The sequence below is a fragment of the Colletotrichum costaricense genome, assembly GCF_030867565.1.
Source record: "Colletotrichum costaricense strain IMI 309622 chromosome Unknown Scaffold_22.1, whole genome shotgun sequence".
NCBI classification, from domain to species: domain Eukaryota; kingdom Fungi; phylum Ascomycota; class Sordariomycetes; order Glomerellales; family Glomerellaceae; genus Colletotrichum; species Colletotrichum costaricense.
The window spans coordinates 141,792-161,044 of record NW_026848251.1 but is presented as its reverse complement, the minus strand read 5'-3'; the positions used below and the strand labels follow the sequence as shown (position 1 = coordinate 161,044).

The window sequence follows — 19,253 nt, the reverse complement described above, 5'->3', positions numbered from 1 at the left end:
CCTCGTCATGTCTTCGCTGGAGTTCACGAGGCTTAGATTACTTAACTGCTCTACTCCGCCATACCTATCTAGTAGCTCAGTTAGATCTGAATACATCTTGCAAGCAGAGGAGCACGGAAGTTCAGGTAGAAAGTAAGGATCAATGGTATATGTGACGTTCGGCGTCACTTAGCCTCACCTTAAGGCTCGGGAAGCGTGTCGACCTTTTGCGGTTGTCGACGTCTCTCTTCACAAATTTCCCGTGAATTATTGAAGCTGGAGAGTTATCTTCTTTCATCTATGATTGAGTTGCTCTTTTTATCGCAACTTTGCAACTGGAAGTAAATACCAGGCATACTCGTCTCCTGTTGGGGCTATTCTCATGCACGCTCGCCCCAGCCCTCTGATCCACAAGTTGCGAATAGCCTCCAATTTCCATCGGCTGATTAGTCATCACCAGTGGGTCGGTTAGCTCAGTTGGTTAGAGCGTGGTACTAATATTTCATCAGAAATGTTGAGTAATGCCAAGGTCGGGAGTTCAAGCCTCCCACTGATCATTCTTTTGCTCCAACTCGAATTCACAACTTTTTGGGCTGTCTATTCATAAACTCAGCATGTTCTCGTACCTGAGAATATGTCACTAGCTAATTCTTAGACTGTTGAGGAGCAGGTTGAGGAGAAGGGAGGTGGTGGAGCGGTCTAGAAGATAGATTCAATACAAAGGAAACGAAAAGTGTCGAAAAAGCTTTCATGAATCGTCATTATATACATACCCTATCGATACCATCAACCTGATCCATCACGGTTCTATGCTAGCTGGCCCTTCTTATAGGGATACTTGGCCTTAAACGCCTCTGCAATCTCCGTCCTCGTAGCAACCCAAACGCCCTCCTTCTTCGCAATGTAATCCACAAAGTCCCTCAGCGCAGCCAGTCTCCCCGGCCGACCAACAATACGACAATGCAGCCCAATCGTCATCATCTTGGGCATCCCCTCCTGACCCTCCTCATACAACACATCAAAGGCGTTCTTCAAATGCGTGTAGAACCCTTGCGGGTCGCGGAACCCAGAACCCGTGACGTGGAACTTGAAGTCATTACAGTCATAGCTGTACGGCACCATCAGACACCCCTTTGGATCAGCCTTCTCTCGCTCAGTGGGCAAATCAATCCAGTATGGCACGTCGTCGGCATATGTATCACTCGCCCACACAAGATCCTCTCCCATCTCTTCATACACCTGCGGCACAAGTGTCCTCGAGTGCGGCGAATTGCGACCGTAGTACCACCCCTTGGGCGCATACCCCGTCAAACTTTTGAGCGAAGTGATACACTTTCGGATGTACTCCTTCTCCGTTTCAATCGGCACGTCATGGTAGTCGATCCAGCGGTAGGCGTGCGAGGCCACATCGTGACCCTCTTCCACGCACCGTGTCGCGACCTCGGGCTGCTCCTCGACGGCCTGAGCGACGGCGTAGAGGGTGAACTTCATCTTGCGGGAGTTGAAGAGGCGGAAGAGGCGCCAGAAGCCCGCGCGGGAGCCGTATTCGTATTCTGACTCAACGCTGTAGTTGCGCTCGTTGTACTTTGCGGGGCCCATGGGGTTCTCGCGGAGGTTGGTTTCCGAGACGCCGTCGCCTGCTAGAACTGACCGTTCGCCGCCCTGTCGTGGGTGTACTCATGTTAGCTGTTGTACCTCTTTATGCCTGTCCGCCTGAGATTAGGGAGGGCTAGGACTAAGAAGGCGAACCTCTTCATAGTTGATGACGAAGGAGACTGCAATCTTGGCGTCGTTGGGCCATGGGCAAGCAAGACCTTTCTCGCCGTAACCCTTGAAGTCGCGCGGGTAGCCATAGTCTGGGTGGGCGTGGTATGCTTCCGGCATGATGGAGGGTGACTTTTAAGTCAGGTTGGACGACTAGACTCTTGGAATTCAGTGATGCTTCAAGAATATGTCAATGGCAGGGAAAAGGGTGCAAATATTGAGTGACACGCCGTCCATATCTCGAGTCAACGACCTTACCTCGTCAACCGTTCAAATAGCAAGACCAAGACGGCGATCGGCCAGAATCAACCGGCCAATCGTCCATCGGGCGACCCAGTCCGCAATTGGTGGCGGATTATCACGGCTATCTGCACTGAGCAAGACGCTTTCTCCCTATCAGAGCTGATGCCTTCATTCCCCAGCTCGATGCAGCGTGCAGCGCGTTATCACATCGCCGTCGCACACACACACACACGCATCTCGGGGTCTGGAAGGGGCAAGGATGCAAGCTGTTGGAGGCGTTACATTCAACAGGGATGGTCCCCCTCCATCGGACGACATCGAACCGTTGGAGTACTTCGGAGATTTTTGTCGACCCAGGGGTGGTGATAAGGCGCGGGGTTCTGGACGGGGTATCGTTGGCCGTGGAGATGCTCTTGATAACAAGATTGATCGAGGGGCATGAGAGGATGCATATTGATGTAATGCCCAGGCCTATCTCTGACCGGGGCCTTGGCCGGGGATAGCTTGAAAGGCGTAGATGGCAAGTTTGGCATTGAGTTGCGGGATGGGAGTCGGGCTGACTTCCGCTGCTCCGCGATGAGATGCTCGGCAAGTCAATCGGGTATCCGCACCCTAAGGAACTCTATGAGAAGCCCCGAGCTCGTTGTAAAGTGAGAAGCCTGTTCAACGCGATTCTCTGTGACATCGATCATGAACCAAGTTCATCAAATGCCACTCATGCTATGCTGACCCATCGCCCTGTCTTTTTGAGTGCCTTATGCTGCATGCAAGTTTATCTTCACCAATTCATCCATGCTCCTAATTCCCACTCGCCTTCTCTTGATCACTCATCGGAGCCTCTCCCGACACCCCATTCGGACCTTCCGAAGCCTCCTCAGACGGCGCCGGCTTCTTCGCCTTCAATCCCGTATTTCCAACCCCAAGGGTCAACACCAGGCTCAGCCCAGAGCAGATGACATAATACACAAAAATGTAATGCAAACCCTTCATATACGCCTGCAAAATCACCGTCCTCTCCGCATCCGAGAACCCCTTTTGGTCCAAGGTATATGTCGACGAAGTCAGTTCCGCAATCACCGCATCGGAAACAAAGTCTTTCCGGTGAAGATCCCGTCTCAGCGTGTTGGAGAGTATAACTCCCGAAACCACGAGCCCGAACGCGCCTCCAATAGTCCGGATGAAGTTTCGCAACCCTGTCGTGACGGCCCGGTCTTCAGCGCGGGAGTTGGCATACATGCCCACCAGCGTAGGCTGCAACGTCAAGCCTATCCCCGCGCCCATGACCACGAGGATCGGGATCATCTTTCCTAGGCCTGTATCGCGGTCAAAGAGGATCGTGAGACCATTCCCCAGCGTCCAGAGGAAGAATCCTGCGAGGATGCAGGGCATGTAGCGTCCCACTCGCAGCATGTACTGCCCAGACAGTATAGACAGCCCCGAAGTCGTGATGATGACGGGGAGGATCAGCGCCCCGGAAACAAGGGGCTCATAGTTGAGAATAGACTGGAAGTATATAGGTAGGTAAAACAAGTTACCAAAGTACGCCTGGCCCATGAGGAACGTCTGCCCAAATAACGCACTGCAGTGCGGCGCCTGGTACAATCGCAAAGGCATGATGGGGAGCTTCGCCAGCTTCCACTCGTAGAGCACAAAGAGGACGGCCAACACAGCGCCCACAACGACTCCAGCGATGACGAATGGTGAGGACCAAGGGTACGTCACGCCGCCTCCAGATAGTGGGATGAGCAGAAGCAGCGTCGAGGCCATGTTGAGCGCGATGCCGCCGTAGTCAATTTTCTTGACCTTTTCTCTGTAGTTTCCGGGTCGGTGTTTCAACGGGAGGCAGAAGAGGATCGTGACGGCGGCCGGGGCACTGATGATGGGGACCATCCAGAAGACCCATCGCCATGTCGATTCTTGAACAACTGCGCCGCCTACAAAAGGGCCGACACCGTTTGCGAGGGCGAGGACGGCGCCTAGAACACCTGAGTTGAATATTAGTTCCAGTTAAAATTAGTGAAAGAGATCCAGACTTTGAACTTGCCCTGATATTTCCCCCGATTCTCCAACGTCGTGATATCACTCACAATAATCATAACAATACTATTAATCCCACCCCCTCCAATCCCAGCAACAGCCCGAAACGCAAAAAGCTGCTCCTTCGTCCTCGAAAACCCACAAAGCACATCCCCAACAGCCATCAACACCAAACAAATCATCAACAAATTCTTTCGGCCAAAGATATCAGACAACCGCCCATTGATAAGCTGAAACGCCGTCGACGCGATCAGAAAGGATGTCCCGATCCACGAGGTGGCCGTTCCCGTGTCGAGGTCCTCCGCGATGGCGGGCACAGCGGTCGAGACGCTGGTCTGATCGATGAAGGAGACGAAGAGGCAGACGGAGAGGGCGGAGAAGGCGAGGAGCATGCGTTTGCGGGACATTGTGTTGCGTTGGCCGCCTATGCTTTCTGCGTCTGTGTCGTCTTTGGGCTGGGGGTGCCGGGCCGAAGCTGCGTGGTTGTTGACATCTTCGTCGCTGGAGGGTGAAGGCGAGCGTAGGACTTGCTGTGATGATTGCGTTTGTGAGATTTGCTTGGTTTCGGTGATGGGTGCATCTTCCTTCATCTTGATAACCTCAACTTTGATCTGTAGGTTGTGAAATCCCTAAGAAAAGGTCTTGGCTCGAAATACAGTCCAAGAAATGTCGACGAAGTCACAACTCTAGACGGGTCTCCCAAACTTCGGTGCCGAATCGCCGGTTTTCACTTCCCCGGGAGGATCTGGGGTTAGCATCGGACGCACCCGACGAAATGACTTGCCTGCCGGGAGTCCATTGCGTCAATCGCAATTGATCCGTTCACCAGAAATCCTCAACGACTCTCCCATTCTGGCTCAAATGTGGGCGATCCACCCTGGATATGTCGGCACAGGGGCAGGCGAGGATTGGGTGGCCGTCGTCGCCGATCGCACGTCCGACTTTCTTTGTCGGCACGTTTTGTGCCGATACGCATCCGCAGTGTCGGCTGTTCTGTTTCTGAGAGGCCTTCCAGTCTTCTAGGCCCCGGATGTTCTCCCGGGTGTGCGCTGGGCTTATGTGGGCCAGATTAAGGCCAGCGTTGTCAAAATAATCCCTTCGTGCCGGTGTCGATGAGGATTCAACTCTGCTGAAGGCTGCTGGAGACGATGTTGATGATTGCGATGGGTGAGTAAGGCGCGGAAGTCGACTCGGCTTTCATCGGCATGGGTGTCAGAGAGAATGGACTGGGATCAGTTGCGCTAGCGAAGGTGTCGATGACGGGATGTTGCTACGTCTTTGATTTTAGACTCTTCCATCGCATCTACCTTATTTTGACTTGTCATGATAGCTTCAAAACTTTCACTGCATCTAGTCGATTTCATCTACATCAGCTAGTCATGTCAAAGCTATTCACCCCGTTGAATATAGGGCCTATCCAGCTCTCTAACCGACTAGCCCTGGCGCCGCTGACAAGGTACCGCGCAGACGATGAATGGACACCGACTCCAATGATGGAGGGTCAGCATACAGCCCCATCGTCTCTCACCTCGTTCACTGTCTGACGTTTGAGGGCAGAGTATTATGCCCAGAGAGGCTGCGTACCGGGGACTCTGCTCATCTCTGAGGGAACCCTCATCTCGTACCGCACCGCTGGGCGTCATAACGTCCCTGGCATCTGGAACGAGGCGCAAATTGTAGGCTGGAAGAAGGTCACGGATGCTGTGCACGCCAAAGGCTCGTTCATTTACTGCCAACTCTGGCACCTCGGCCGCGGTGGCAGAGCTGAAGTTCTCGAATCCCTCGGGCTACATCTCGAGTCTTCAAGTGCGATACCCGTAGCCGAGCGCGCTGCAACCCCTGTAGAAATGAGCGAAAGCGACATACAGCAAGTCATCGAGGATTACGCCACAGCCGCGCGCAACGCTCTCAAAGCCGGCTTCGACGGGGTGGAGATCCACGGCGCCAACGGGTATCTTCCAGACCAGTTCCTCCAGGACACCTGCAACAAGCGAACCGACGGCTGGGGCGGCAGCATCGAGAAGCGTGCTCGATTCCACCTGGAAGCGACAAAGGCTGTCGTCAATGCCGTCGGCGCCGATAGGACGGCCGTTCGTCTCAGTCCGTACAGTGATTTTCAGGGCATGCTCATGGACGACCCAGACCCGACCTTTGAATACTTGGTCAAGCAACTGAAGTCTCTGGGGCTTGCGTATCTCCATCTCATTGAAGCTCGGATCAGTGGTAATGATGACACCGATTGTGGTGGACAGCGGACGGTGCGCTGGTTGATTGAGCTCTGGGACAACGCGAGCCCAGTCTTGCTTGCTGGTGGGCTGAATGCCCAGTCTGCAAAGGCAGCTGTGGACGAAGCGTACAAGAAGTACGATGTTGCTGTTGTCTTTGGGCGGTACTTTATCTCAAATCCCGATCTCGTCTTCCGCATCAAGGAGGGTATTGAGCTGGACAAGTACGAGCGGACGTACTTTTATACCCCAAAGCTGCCAACTGGATACATCGACTACCCTTTCTGCCCTCAATTTCAGTTAAGTGCCAGGAGTTGATGCTGCATCGCGACTTCGGATAGACACGGCGGGATGGTAGGAAATATGAACCGGGTATCTTTGCCTAGATATGAACAAATGCGAAAGTTTTGTATGAATTACATTACGCCATTATTCAGAGCTGTCGTATCTCGTCCGCGTCAATCGTACACAGTGTAGACGTTCTCCAGTGGTGTCTGCGTAAAGGACCTCAGCCACGCATGACTAGGTCTGGCTTGTGGCACCACCCCGGATCTTGATCGTCGCTCATTCTTCGCTTACAGTCCCAAGTCGATGCTGCGAGCCAAATCTGGTCTTCGTCCGCAGTAGAAGACTCTTACTGGACCGGCTCTTCAAGCCATCATCATCACTACTCCCCGAACCGTCGCTTCTGGTCGATCGAAGTTCAAAGGAGCTAGCTACTCTCCTAATCTTGTCTCTCAGCATGCGCAACGAGCCTCGCTTCTTGAGCGCGACAGGCTGCGGTGCTGTATCAACGACAGAGAGGGCGTTGCCAAGCGACTGACTTCGAGCGTGGCCGGAGTGGTGAGCCGTGGCTATCGGATCCAACTCCAGGGGTTTTGACGACAGGACAGACACTGACGCTGCGCGACGAACATGCTTTTTAGGGTAGAACATGCTCAAGCTTGATTTGGATCTTTGCGGCTGAGCTGATAATGACGAGACTGTCGTGATCGTGCCCAAGTTGGCATGAGTGATGGCGGGGTTCGTCCGCTGTTGCGCAGCTTGCAGGAAAAGGTTGGGCTGGCTTTTCGTCTGCTGAGCAGCCAGCCTCTGAGAGGGAACCGAAGCTTTTCCGAGAGTGTTCCTTGCTATTGGGCCCCCAAGCGTAGTTCTACGGCTACCAGATGATAATCCATTTGTGTTCGCTGTCGGTGTCGACTTCGTGCGGGTATGTGTCCGTTGCCGTTCGGAGCCTGTCGAAAGTTTGAATTCTCGTTGCGGATGTAGCGGCTCCTCGCCGATTTCGACCGCGGCAGGCGTATCATCGATCTCGAATCGTCTCCCGGGGCGCCGTTTGGCCCGTAATTTCTTGAGATACTCCTCCGATGTCACTTCGCGGAAATTCATCTCGGCTGCGGCTCGTTCGGCTCGTCGTTTTGCCTGCCTGTGGAGGTGGGCAGCTTCTTCTGAAGACAAAGCCATCGTGGAGGTTGGACAGTAAGGACCTTGACTTGAAGGATATGTACGTCGGGTTGGGTCGTGGGCTTCGCAAGCTCCGACTAGGGATACGTCGAGGATGTGTTGTAGGGTATCATGGACTCGTGTTCGACTTTCTTTGTTGTGTTCAAGTTCTCGGTTTGCAAAAAAGCATTCTTGTTTTTTGTGTCTCCAATCGTCCCGTCCTTATTAAACGGCCGTCTCCCGATGCGTGGGAGTTATCACTTGCATTTACTCGAGGCTGGGCGCATTCCAGAGGTGAAGAAGTTCGAGTGGATCTGGAGTGGAATGTCTCGCTTCGAGGCACGCAGACCTGGCGGGGGGTGGCCGGTCACGGTAAGAACGCTACAGGAAGCGTGAGAAGTAGAGCTTTTCAAAGCCTGAAACTCTAGTCGTAATCGCCGTCTCTGTTCGTCTAGGAATCGTACGAAGAGGGTTCGCTTCTCGCTACGTTGGGAATGCGCAGCCTCCTGAAAGGAAATTTACCTGCGACGCCGTGGTGCTGGGGTCTTCTCCGTAAGCCTCCGAGCGAGCCGCGCCGGTGAATCCTTAAAAAAGAGGTGGTGCCTTGCAACTCAGAGAAGGAAATTGCAATGTGCCATGTCGACGTAGCGAGGCATGCAAACGTTTGGGCTTCAAACAGGTGCTGCGAATATCTGCAAAGATCTATCTGCGTGTGTTTGGAGCTGTGTCCGGGGCAACGTCGAGAAAGTCGATGGTTGAAGATGGGATGGCCCCGGCAGAAAGGAGGAGCTTGGGGCAGGATGGCGATCACCGGTTGGTGATGGTGGCAGGAGCGGGTACCCTTGTGGACCGCATGGCTTACATCCATATACCCCCTATCTTTGCATGCTGGGTACTGGCATAGTCCCCGACACAACGATACCAGCCCTTTACTCAATGCTTCACCAACAGCAACGACATCGCCATTAAGATGATAGGGGTGATCAAAACGTAGATATTCATCATGTCTCTTATTCAGTATCCATCCTCCATATCTAACTAGCGACACAAAAGCCTCAGCCTTTTGGGGGCCTCCACTGAGAGCAGACAGGTCGCCCAAAGCACCAGTACAGACAAAAGATATTTGTAATGTTTTCCAATTTGTTTGGCATGCCTTTCTATATGTGCCAGTATCTGGTCATTATGCATAAAATTACAGTGTCATCAAATCATTCCTCAGAGATCTTGGCTCGGGATTCCTTTACAACTTGGCCGCATCCTTGGGGTTCTTGATCTCGACAATCAGCTTGCCCGTGTTGATGCCCTTGTACAGGTCGACGAGACCCTGCTCCGCCGCCTTGAGACCGCCCTTGACCACCGTCTCCTTGCGCTTGATCTTGCCCTCCTCAAGCCACTGCGCAAGCTCCTTGCGCGCCTGGCCGTACTCCTGCACAAAGTCGAAGACGATGAAGCCCTGCATCTTGATGCGCATGGTGATGATGTTGGCGTAGTTCTTGGGGCCCTGCGGCGTCGCAGAGTTGTACTGGCTGATACCGCCGCACATGACGAAGCGCGAAAACTCCTTGGCACGCGCCAGCGCCATGTCGAGGATCTCGCCGCCGACGTTGTCAAAGTAGACGTTGATGAAGTCGGGCGTGGCCTCCTTGAACTTTTGCTTGAACTCGGGGTCCTTGTAGTTGAGCGCGACGTCGAAGCCGAGCTCCTCCGTCAACCACTTGCACTTATCGTCCGAGCCGGCGAGACCGACGACGCGCGCGCCCTTGAGCTTGGCGATCTGGCCGGCGACGCTGCCGGTGGCGCCCGCGGCGCCCGAGACGACGACAGTTTCACCGGGCTTGGGGTCGCCGACGCGGAGCATGCCAAAGTAGGCCGTCAGGGCGGTCATGCCGATGCCGGAGAGGTAGTCGATGGGCTGGGAGACGGCGGGGAAGGAGGAGACGGGCTCGACGCGGCTATCGTGGACGACGCTGTACTCGGCCCAGCCGCCGAAGGAGGGGAGGACGTCGCCCTCCTTGGCCTTGGAGGACTTGGAGGCGAGGACGCGGCCGACGGTGGCGCCGCGCATGACTTCGCCGATTTGGACGGGAGGGAGGTAGGAGCGGCGGTCTAGATGGAAGTTTGATTAGCACTTGTCCCCGCGAAGATGATCATGGCAGAGTGTAAAGGTCTCGACATACCGTTCAACCAGCCACGCATGGCGGGGTCAAGGGAGAGGTACCAGTTCTCAATGAGGATCTCGCCATCCTTGAGGTCCTCAGCCTTGGGGATAGGCTTCTGCTCAGTCTTGAAGGTCTTGCCGGGGATGATCTCGGCCGTGGGACGCTCGGCCAGCACGACGGAGAGGTTTTGTTGCGACATTTTGGATATGATGTTGTGTGGAAAGAGGAAAGGGTATCAAGGAAGACGAATGGTATGTATTTGAGATTATAAGCAAACACCACAGAATACGAGACAACTGATTCACAGAGCCTTTCTAAGTCGGAGGTAGAGGAGCAGAGGGAGCTCTTTTAGTAGTCGGGACATCCAGTCTATTTCGCAAACTCTGAAATCGCCCGTTTGCTTTCGTGTCCCACGTTTCCTCCGCCGCTTTCGCGGATTACACTTACCCCTCCAAGCTTCATGGCCGCGGTCAAGCGTGCGGTGCCAGCGGTGGACGCTTGGTGCGTGAGTCGCTTGCACCGAGTTTTTGCCTTTGGCTCATGTCATGACTTCATGCCCCGCGCCGGAGCAGGATGACCAAGACGGGACATTGGCCCGCACGAGCTCCGAAGGACTCGACGAGCTGGCGAACGATCGAGGAATGTTCTCCGGCGCACGGAGCATGGGCTAGTAGGGATGGGGCCTGGAGGCTCTCTTTTTTTTTTTTTTTTTTTTTTTCCTCTGCCTTTCACTTTGCTTTGTGTCTGTCCCCTTTTTCGAACAGTCGACGCACCACAAGGTGATACGGTACCACAGTACCACGGGCACACAGATTGTCTACCTAGCAGACTTTCGGATGCAGAGTGGTGGATGGATAACCCAAGATGGGTGTGTGGGTGTGGCGTGTGGCCGATTTCCCCGGAGTGGCCGCCCGAACAACAAATGGAGTCGGAGGGTCTTTTCCCACCGGACGTTTTCTTCATATGGGTTAAGGAGGGGCTGGCGGGCTGCGGGCAACGCGCGACCCTAGCTAGACTGCTTCTGCTCCGAGGGGCAGGACACAAGGTCGATACTCGATATGAAGGTGGCAGGTCGCAGACTCTCTCGCTCCAGGAGTTCAGGAAGATTTCCGTACCAAAAGGCGGCGGATTACTGCGTCTGCAATGTCTGCATCTGCGTCCGCGTCTGCGTCTCGTCTCGTTCCCGTGGTGGAGCTAGATAAAATCGGGCATGACGACATGCCGAGGCTTGAGACAATGGCACCTCAACTTGTCATCTCTTGCTCAGCTCTCTGCATTGGGCCTATCAGATCTCTCATCCTGTCGGAGGCTCTGAAGACATGGCGGGACATTATCTCCCTTGAACTCTGGAGCCTTGGACGTCGGAGGATTCGAGAGGCACCACTGGACAACACGCAGGCGGCGTTGTCATCAGCCCCTCGCCCATCGCTCGGTAGTGCAACTGACAGCTCTCAGGGTCCCCCGGAAGCGAAGCTGCAATGCTTGCGATTGCGGCCGATGCGACCATGCGGGAACGGGGACGTCGGGAACGGAGATGTGCTGGGGTGCTGGCCGTTGACCGTTCCATTGATGATCCCAAAAGGAGGGTCGCGGGGTGGGTTGAGTGTTCGAGAAGCGGGTTTGGGGCGGGCCAAGGATGTGCAATGCCGTCCGGGCTTAGAAATGCTGAAACTCAAAAGGTCCAGAGATAATCGGGATTATCATCCACCTCGTGTCGGGGCTGTCGGGGTTGAATCCTCGTTCCTGAATTCTCGCAGCTCTCTGTATTCGTAATACTCCGTACGTGCAGATACTGGCGTGACTGCTGAGCTGTCTGTTTGGCTGGCACCGGACGCGCTACTAATCATCGCCAATCGAAAAAGGCCCTGCGAGTGCGAGATGGATGGAACATGGTGAGGTTGGGCGAGTCCCGATTGGACGCCATCGCCGTCGTCCAAGGCGGCTTTGAAATGGGAGTGGGCGAGCCGAGGCAATTCGTGGGGAATGAATTCTGTGTGCCCTTTGCTTTTTTTGGCTTCACCGACGGTCGAAGCTCCCAATTCGGCCCCGTCCGGACCTGCAGTTCGGCCGGCCGGCGAATAATCCTTCCATGTAGTTCCAGATCGCCCAATCAGGCTGATGTGTCAGCGCCCCGCCTGAACCTCGGGACCCATCAGTTTTCTGACCGAAGTTTACCGAGGAGTGCCCACAATCGCGACCTTGATGGCTCGGTCATTCTCGGTGAGACTCGGTGAGGTAAATCGCTCAGGGATATCGCATCGTGTTTCTTTGGGTTAATGTCGTAGGATTGAACGAAGCGCGTGCTTACCAGATGGAGTCAGTACGCAGAGAAGTGCTTGAACAGATGCACTGACAGCATTTAGCAGATTATGGGATAGTATCGCCAAATGTAGTTGTATTAAGAAAAACCCTACGACATGTTGCTTACCTCCTTGGTCCGCCTAATTGACTGACCACTAACTTCGCAAGAAAATGTCAAGCATTTACATAGAAGGTCACACCCTTCTGTTTGAAGCCCTTCGTGAGATAAATCAGATCCTTCTCATCAATCCTAGGCCAATCACTCATCAAGCTCTGCTTCTCTTCAAAGGTGTCAAGTTGATGCACGAACGGATTTGTGCAGCTCAAACAAATCTCGCGGAGGTTTTTCATACATGTCGCCTCGAGGAGCTTTATCAAGCAAAGTGTGAGGTGCCTATTTGTCCCCGAGATTTTGAGCTTCTTCAAGCCGAGAGGTGGCGTTTCTAGTAACAGGTTTCCATTCTCATCGGGGGCCATGCACTTTGGGGGTCCAAGTACCACATCTTGACAAAGATGAACCTCTTCAAGATTCCTAAAATGCCGAAGCGATCCGATAACGTTCCTTTTTACAAGCTTCTCCTGCATGCACTGATTACGATTGCGGTAATACACATGCGTCGGTGCGTACTGACCCTCCCATCCAAACCATAGTCCGATAACCAAATACTTCAGGGCTTTAGGTACCTTTATGCTGATTTGATCAACTATTTGACGTGGGGTGATCTCATAATCGAGGTTCCAGTTGTTCCAACTCAGCTCTTGGATGATGCTACCGTCGGGGGACTCGCCCCGACTGAAGATGAAGACCTCCAGCAATCTGCAGCACTCAAGCAGGAGGCTGAAAGAAGTTGCGAAAATGAATCGGCAGTTTTTTAGCTTTAGGCGTCTGAGATGAACCAAGGTTGGGTAACCGTGACAGGGCACGGGATCGTTCAAGAACTTGAGTTGTGTGATGCCGTGAATATGAAGACTGGTGATATTCGGAAGCTTGGCAATCAGTTGACTGCCACCCCACGCGGGAGTAAGGTCAGCTGATACAGCCTGGCCTTCTGCAGAGAAAGCGCAGAGAAATCGAAGACTCTTGATCGACTTGTAGACAGGCCAGCCTTGGAATCGGGGAAGTGAAGCTTGGCGTCCTTGAGACGAGTGAGACCCCTCGACGATGATGTCGAGCCTCTCGAAGTTTGGTAACGATGCTAATGCTCTCGGTATTGATGGGTGTAAGTCCTTGGGGCAAACAAAGTGGCGTTTTCAGGGACAAAGCCATATACACCAAAGAAAGAGATTGGCCTCAACGTATCGAATGTCGGCCAAGGCGCCGCCCCTATGGGCCAACTGGATTTCTCGCTGACGAACCAGGGCATCGTAGGTGATGGGATCCGAGAGGCGCTTGTGATATAAGCTGAAAGTATGTCGCAAGTGTGGTGCGGCAAGGTACCAAAACGTTTTGCATGTCAAGCTGAAGTTCTCGAGGGCACCACGCCCGGCCACTGTAGGCTCGCAGCCGTGATCGTACGACTGGCAAGACTGGCACAGAGCGTAAATGATATGTTCCACGATTTCGGATGAGAGGTTGAGGAGAGCTCGTGGTGTGATTTTATTGAGTGAGCCTGGGCCGCTTGAGTAGTATGTGTATTGTGAGGTTTGTTCCATCTTGACGAATTGTGACAGTTGTTGATGTGTTCGAGTGTCAGGACTTCCAAGGGACTGTGTGACTCTCACTACAGTAGCTTTGGCGGCTTAGGAGATTTGAGGGAATCCTGGTGGTTTTTTATGGTCAAGAGGGAAGTGAATTTTTTGATTCAATCAGAAATGCTGCGGTGGAAGACCATGGTGGAAGGTTATCAATGATCTGAAATTCATGTAATCTCTGCGGAAAATCATGCATTCCAAAGCCGTCTACGGAGAAAGAGGTCAAACTCAATACTCGAGGTCACCGTTGTTCAGGCTTCCAAAACGTACGCAGGGTTAAGAGGCTCATACATGGACACACTTAGCGCAAATCGTATTCCTGCCATCTCCATTGAATACTCGCAGTATGCGTCTCAGCTTTTCGCCGCGGGGGTAGGCCCCGGTTCTGAAAGTGTCATGAAGCTACAAGTCGAGGATTTGTAGGTACCAAATGGGTTTAAGCTAACTTGCCTGCTGTTGCTACTATTCCTCATACCTCTTTCATTCCCGTTATGACTTTTCCCTCCCAGTATAGTTGTTAGAGAAGCTATAAAAAATAGAAGATCAAGTACCCAGGTTATGAAAGAACCTACCGCCATACAGAGGGTTAAGAACCGAAACGGTAGTTAGCTGCTTGATCATCGCGACATTAACTCTGCGATTCCAAGTCGCTATTTCTTCCCTGGAGCGGTCTAGTCCACGGGAAAGAGAAATCTCGTTACGTTGCTACGGCGCAGGGTCAATGGCTCATTGCGCGATATCTCCTTCGAACCACCTTGCACTTGAGTGGTAGGTCTCAAACATGTTCCGATTGAAGCTATCGTTCGTAAGTTGCTCGATGACTTGCTGCCTACTGCATTAGTTTGCCAACATGATCGGACATCATTTCACTTTTCGTTCAATTGAGTCAGTATTTCCTTGAGATCGATCTATCTCCGATACGACTGACCTCTCACGAGCTGCGTATCGCCACAGAAATGAAGGAATCCAAATGAGAAGCAAACTTTGAACGTCAGGGTATTTATTCTTTTGAATCTCTATAAAACCCCCCAGACTTTGGCAACCTCGTAATTCAAACCCCGACCGATAGCCGAGTCAACGCACAGCGGGCATCGTCTCAGTTTACAATTTTTTGGACTGATTCACCTGTAGATGTTCATTCACGCTTGTGAGCAAACAAGTTTCCTTATCGATTTCACCATTGTACCGCTGCCACGCTGTGCTTGTGAGTGTTTTTTCTCGTACTGTTGACCAGCCAGCTCCAGGAGCTGTATTCAACCTTTCTATCACAGTCGCCTTTTGTCTCGCACCTCGCAAATCCTCGTTCCTCCCCCCCTCTTTTTCACCCAGATTTGTCTCGACCAGGCCCTGTGTTGCCTATCTGAATACAGCTCTCTATTGAACGACCCGTGAGAATAGCCCTCACTTTCATTTCAGCCTGTTTGCCCGTCAATCGATCATTCTGTTCGCTTGACTATATTCGTTGTTAGCAACACAATAGTAGGCTTCGAATATAACTGGTATGGTCCATTCATTCCGCAACCTCTTCAACTTTTACTCAAGGCTTGAATCACCTACTGACAAACTTTAGCCTCCATAAGATCCTCGCAATGGGAAGAACCAGGGTGGAGACTCAACCTCAGAGTCGAGGCTTTCGATTTATGGACGACCTCCCATACGAGATCTTGAATGAGATTGGCCTTCATCTTCCCGCAAAGGATATTCTATCAATCATTCGGTGCTCGCGTAGATGTGCAGCTATTTTCGGATGGAGTCTTTACCGCCTAGACTCACTCAATGGCCACCAGGCCCTCATCTGGGGTGCTAGAACCGGCCGACTGAGTGCCGTGAAGATGGCTATTGCTCACGGAGCAGGCCCCCTCAGTCCTGTCATTTATCCTGATTATGATGCTGAAGCTACTCTCCAGAGAGAGACTGCACTAAGTGTTGCAATCGAGAACAACAAGATCGAGGTTGCACGATATCTCCTCAAGGCCTGCCACTCAATCGAAAACGTCTGGGCTGAGAAGAGCTATCTTCTTCACTCAGTCAAGTGTCCCAAGCTCATGGAAGCCCTTCTCGCCGGAGGGTTTTCCAATGGAGTCAATACCTTGGGACAGCCAGATACGTGGAACAACGATGACGTGACCCCATTAGTTGCGGCTATTGAGCAAAAACATCCTGTCAGCACGATTCGCACACTGCTGAAGTTCGGGGCCGACCCCAATTCGAAGAACGTTTCTTCAATGCGCCCGAATGTGTCTGCTTTTCATATTGGACTCAAGAGCGACCAAGCTCCAGTGGTAAAGACACTGATAGAGCACAATGCAGATGTAAACGAGGCCGATGGACCGGAACCCTGGTCGAAAACTCCTCTAGGTACCGTTCTTCAACAGGCCCGTTCGTTCTGCGATGAGATCGTAGCCTTACTTTTGCGCCACGGAGCTGATCCAAACCTGTCCACACGAGAACCCGGCGCTGGAGCGAACCCCATCATGCTCGCTACCTCCCCAGACGTCCTGCCTAAGACGTTTGCACGTCTCCTCGCCAAAGGTGCACACATTGATGAAGAAGTACAATTCGAACTTGAGCATGTACTTCGGTCAACGAAAAGCGATGTCCTGCGGTGGGGCTCCACGTTTCCCGGTCAGGCTTGGCGGTACACAGATCATAAGCTTCAAATACTTCGTCAACATAGTGAAGGTCTGCTAGAACAGACTCATTGGATCTAGACTGGCCACGACAAAGTAAAATAGCTAGCAACACAAGACCTCACGGCCAGCATGTAATGCGACGACACAGGCAAGAATGAGGATAATAGGCCCATCTGAGAGTAAGGTCTGAGGATCGTAAGATTTGGTGCTTTCTGGCAAGTGGCAATACTGCTTCTTTCCGGTGTGGCCTGTCATAAGGTAGACAATGACGGAGGTAGTGCCAGGAGACGACCTCTTGTAGCTGACAAATCCAGACGACTTGTTGCCTCATCAATTGTCTGTAAGGTTCAAAGTCAGTCCGCAGATAGATACCTCGCGCTGTTGGTATACGAGATCTTTCGGTGTTCGTCTGCCCTTGCCCCAGTCCCGTCCCGCAGGCCGGCCTATTCCTGCATCTTGCGATGCCGCAACTTTCTTGTTCTCTTCTCTTATATTTCTTTCTTATTTGGCAGCCCGTAAATGATGGTGTATTAACTCTACTGCGCTGCTTTTAATCGAAGTCCTTACAACGGCTGTGTTCTCTACATACCTATTGTGATATACCAGTACCTTATATGACATGTCAAGAGGTTGAATTGTACGACGCTACAGGTATCCAAGGTACGTGTCATCGGTGACATCATGAGATGAATTGGAACCACATCTGTTGCGCAAACACCCATGCAGGCCAGACGTATAAATATCAATACAACCTAATGACTACACGTATTTCCCCCCCCTTCCAAATTTGATGCCAGATAGAGAAAGGTCACGACTTAGGTCCGCACTTTGACATATTCAATCAAACGCATTATTTTCTTGAGACACCGGAACACGTTTCATTGAGGACCTCTCCATGGTCTTAGCCTGTGCTCCAAGTAAGATGGCATGCCTTTCAGGGCATTCTCATTCCTAAGTCCTAAACTTCACAGGCACTGGGAGTACCACTGGTTCGACGCCTGGCACGTGGAACCAGATTGGCAGCAAGTCGGTCCAGTAAAGCCAGATCCTCCGCATTGAGCCCACTTTGCAGCACACTAGCAAGGGGATAATACATCAGTAAAAGACGACTAGGGGTAAAGGGATGGGGCCTCACAGTTCCATCACCACCGCTGCTGGGCGGGGGACTAGTCACAGGCGGGCTTGTCCCGCCACCACCAGCGTCCGAGGCACCGACAGTGATTGTAGAAGAGCCACTGCTGAAGTATCCTTCCGTAGCAACGATCATGTAGTCGTGAGTTCCAAGATTCAGGCCCACCTGAGCCCAGGCATTGAAGTGGTTGCCGGTTGTGACAGTCCCGCCAACGCGTTTGGTTTGGCGGACGGACCAGTACTGCTGAAAGGTCTTTGTTCCATCAATGGAGGGTGCGTTGGTTCGCGTGCTAACGTAGATATCGTAGGTGCCGCCATCACTGGTAACGGTGCCCTTCTTAGTAGCGCCGCTGGAAGGGTTGTAGGAACCGAAGGACTCGACGATGTAATACTGCATGTGAAGGTTAGCAGATGTTGTAGCTGGTCAGGAAGTATCAGGCAAACCTCGATTAGGGGGTTCCTAGTCCAGCCATAGATCGCGAGGTAGCTATTACCGTTCGGGTTATAGCTGCCAGAATACGTGATAGTTCTGAAAGGTAGGGTTTCTGTCAGAGACGTGCTCAAAACTCAGCCTGGGTAGGTATCGGACGATTGTACCTCGGTCCACCAGGATTCCAGCCTTTGCCTCCGACAAAGTTGCCGCCAGTTTGCCAGACCACGCTGTATTGGCCACCTGCACCATTAGTGTAAGTAACTTGGGATCCACCGTCAGTCCACCAGGAGTAATAGTAGCCGTTGTGCGTTCCAGTAGACGAAGGAGTTGACTGGCGCCTCATCAGCTCTCCAGGAGCAGAGAGAACACCGGCCACGGAGGCGAAAGCCAGAAAAAGTGAGTTAAAAGTGACCATGATGACTTGATTGCTGCTGTGTTGTTTGTCATTCCTGCTGTCCACGACCTAGGCAAAGGCGAAGTCTGTGGCTTTATATCTGTAGCATATTGCGCCTAGTCTCGATTTCGGTCTACCAAAGCGACTTAAGAACACCGAATGTAACACACACTTCCTTCCAAAAATTGGTACTGGTGCCGTCGCGCCAATGAGTTAAACTCATGTACCCCTAAGAACCGATCGGTCCCCGTCCTTGGGTTCCAGACGGGTGCAATGTCACTTCGTTCCATCTCAAGTTTTTTTGACTTCACCCGGAACCAGGTCCTTGGCGTCGGTCCCAGTGCAAGTTAATCAACCTGGTTGAATACCTTTCATCAGTCCAAGTTTGTTCCAAGAATTTCGTGCTGGTTTGTGGTTTTCCATCAATACCATGCAGGCGTTTCTCCCATTTCTTTATAGCTACCTGCTACTGTATGGGAAATGTCGATGAGGATTCTAGCATGATCAAGTCCGCAAAGTACCTTAGTGAAGTGTACCTGAACAAAGCCTAGGTATGACATGTTGCGGTGTTGTATCAGCACCTCTAAAAGGGGCTGAAAAATGAAGTCGGAATATCTAGACCGTGTCTACTCCGTAAATGCTAACATCTTTGAGCTTCTTAGGATTTCTGGGTTGATTAATATGGCAATAGCGATTTACCCGGCGGCAAAAGGGTGAGAGAGGCCGCTTGGTCGACATTTCCCGTCTAGCCTCCCAAACTGTGGGGGGCCTCAAAATAGCCGGACATAGGCCACACGACGTGCAGTAACACTGAGACAA

At 52.4% G+C, this 19,253-nt stretch overlaps 8 protein-coding genes across 8 annotated transcripts; 2 read left to right on the top strand and 6 right to left on the bottom strand.

The window, feature by feature from the left end:
• Positions 1-786: 786 nt before the first annotated feature.
• CCOS01_14883 (polysaccharide deacetylase) lies at positions 787-1,863 on the bottom strand (the record flags this gene model as incomplete). Its single annotated transcript, XM_060463025.1, has 2 exons — positions 787-1,641; positions 1,729-1,863. 2 exons carry the CDS (start codon positions 1,861-1,863, stop codon positions 787-789), a joined length of 990 nt encoding a protein of 329 aa, XP_060306210.1.
• A 921-nt stretch (positions 1,864-2,784) lies between these two features.
• Positions 2,785-4,613, bottom strand: CCOS01_14882 (major facilitator superfamily transporter; the record flags this gene model as incomplete). The annotated part of the gene is made up of 2 exons (XM_060463024.1): positions 2,785-3,971; positions 4,166-4,613. 2 exons carry the CDS (start codon positions 4,611-4,613, stop codon positions 2,785-2,787), a joined length of 1,635 nt encoding a protein of 544 aa, XP_060306209.1.
• A 789-nt stretch (positions 4,614-5,402) lies between these two features.
• Positions 5,403-6,566, top strand: CCOS01_14881 (NADH:flavin oxidoreductase/NADH oxidase; the record flags this gene model as incomplete). Its single annotated transcript, XM_060463023.1, has 2 exons — positions 5,403-5,523; positions 5,581-6,566. 2 exons carry the CDS (start codon positions 5,403-5,405, stop codon positions 6,564-6,566), a joined length of 1,107 nt encoding a protein of 368 aa, XP_060306208.1.
• Positions 6,567-6,812: 246 nt separating this feature from the next.
• Positions 6,813-7,712, bottom strand: CCOS01_14880 (uncharacterized protein; the record flags this gene model as incomplete). Its single annotated transcript, XM_060463022.1, has 1 exon — positions 6,813-7,712. One exon carries the CDS (start codon positions 7,710-7,712, stop codon positions 6,813-6,815), a length of 900 nt encoding a protein of 299 aa, XP_060306207.1.
• Positions 7,713-8,931: 1,219 nt separating this feature from the next.
• Positions 8,932-10,049, bottom strand: CCOS01_14879 (zinc-binding dehydrogenase; the record flags this gene model as incomplete). The annotated part of the gene is made up of 2 exons (XM_060463021.1): positions 8,932-9,797; positions 9,869-10,049. The coding sequence occupies 2 exons, from the start codon at positions 10,047-10,049 to the stop codon at positions 8,932-8,934; spliced, it is 1,047 nt and encodes a 348-aa protein (XP_060306206.1).
• Positions 10,050-12,594: 2,545 nt separating this feature from the next.
• On the bottom strand, positions 12,595-13,515 carry CCOS01_14878 (uncharacterized protein; the record flags this gene model as incomplete). Its single annotated transcript, XM_060463020.1, has 3 exons — positions 12,595-12,683; positions 12,784-13,353; positions 13,488-13,515. 3 exons carry the CDS (start codon positions 13,513-13,515, stop codon positions 12,595-12,597), a joined length of 687 nt encoding a protein of 228 aa, XP_060306205.1.
• Positions 13,516-15,432: 1,917 nt separating this feature from the next.
• Positions 15,433-16,554, top strand: CCOS01_14877 (uncharacterized protein; the record flags this gene model as incomplete). Its single annotated transcript, XM_060463019.1, has 1 exon — positions 15,433-16,554. The coding sequence occupies one exon, from the start codon at positions 15,433-15,435 to the stop codon at positions 16,552-16,554; it is 1,122 nt and encodes a 373-aa protein (XP_060306204.1).
• An 887-nt stretch (positions 16,555-17,441) lies between these two features.
• CCOS01_14876 (glycosyl hydrolase family 11) lies at positions 17,442-18,455 on the bottom strand (the record flags this gene model as incomplete). The annotated part of the gene is made up of 4 exons (XM_060463018.1): positions 17,442-17,552; positions 17,612-17,998; positions 18,052-18,136; positions 18,205-18,455. The coding sequence occupies 4 exons, from the start codon at positions 18,453-18,455 to the stop codon at positions 17,442-17,444; spliced, it is 834 nt and encodes a 277-aa protein (XP_060306203.1).
• Between the last annotated feature and the right edge of the window lie 798 nt (positions 18,456-19,253).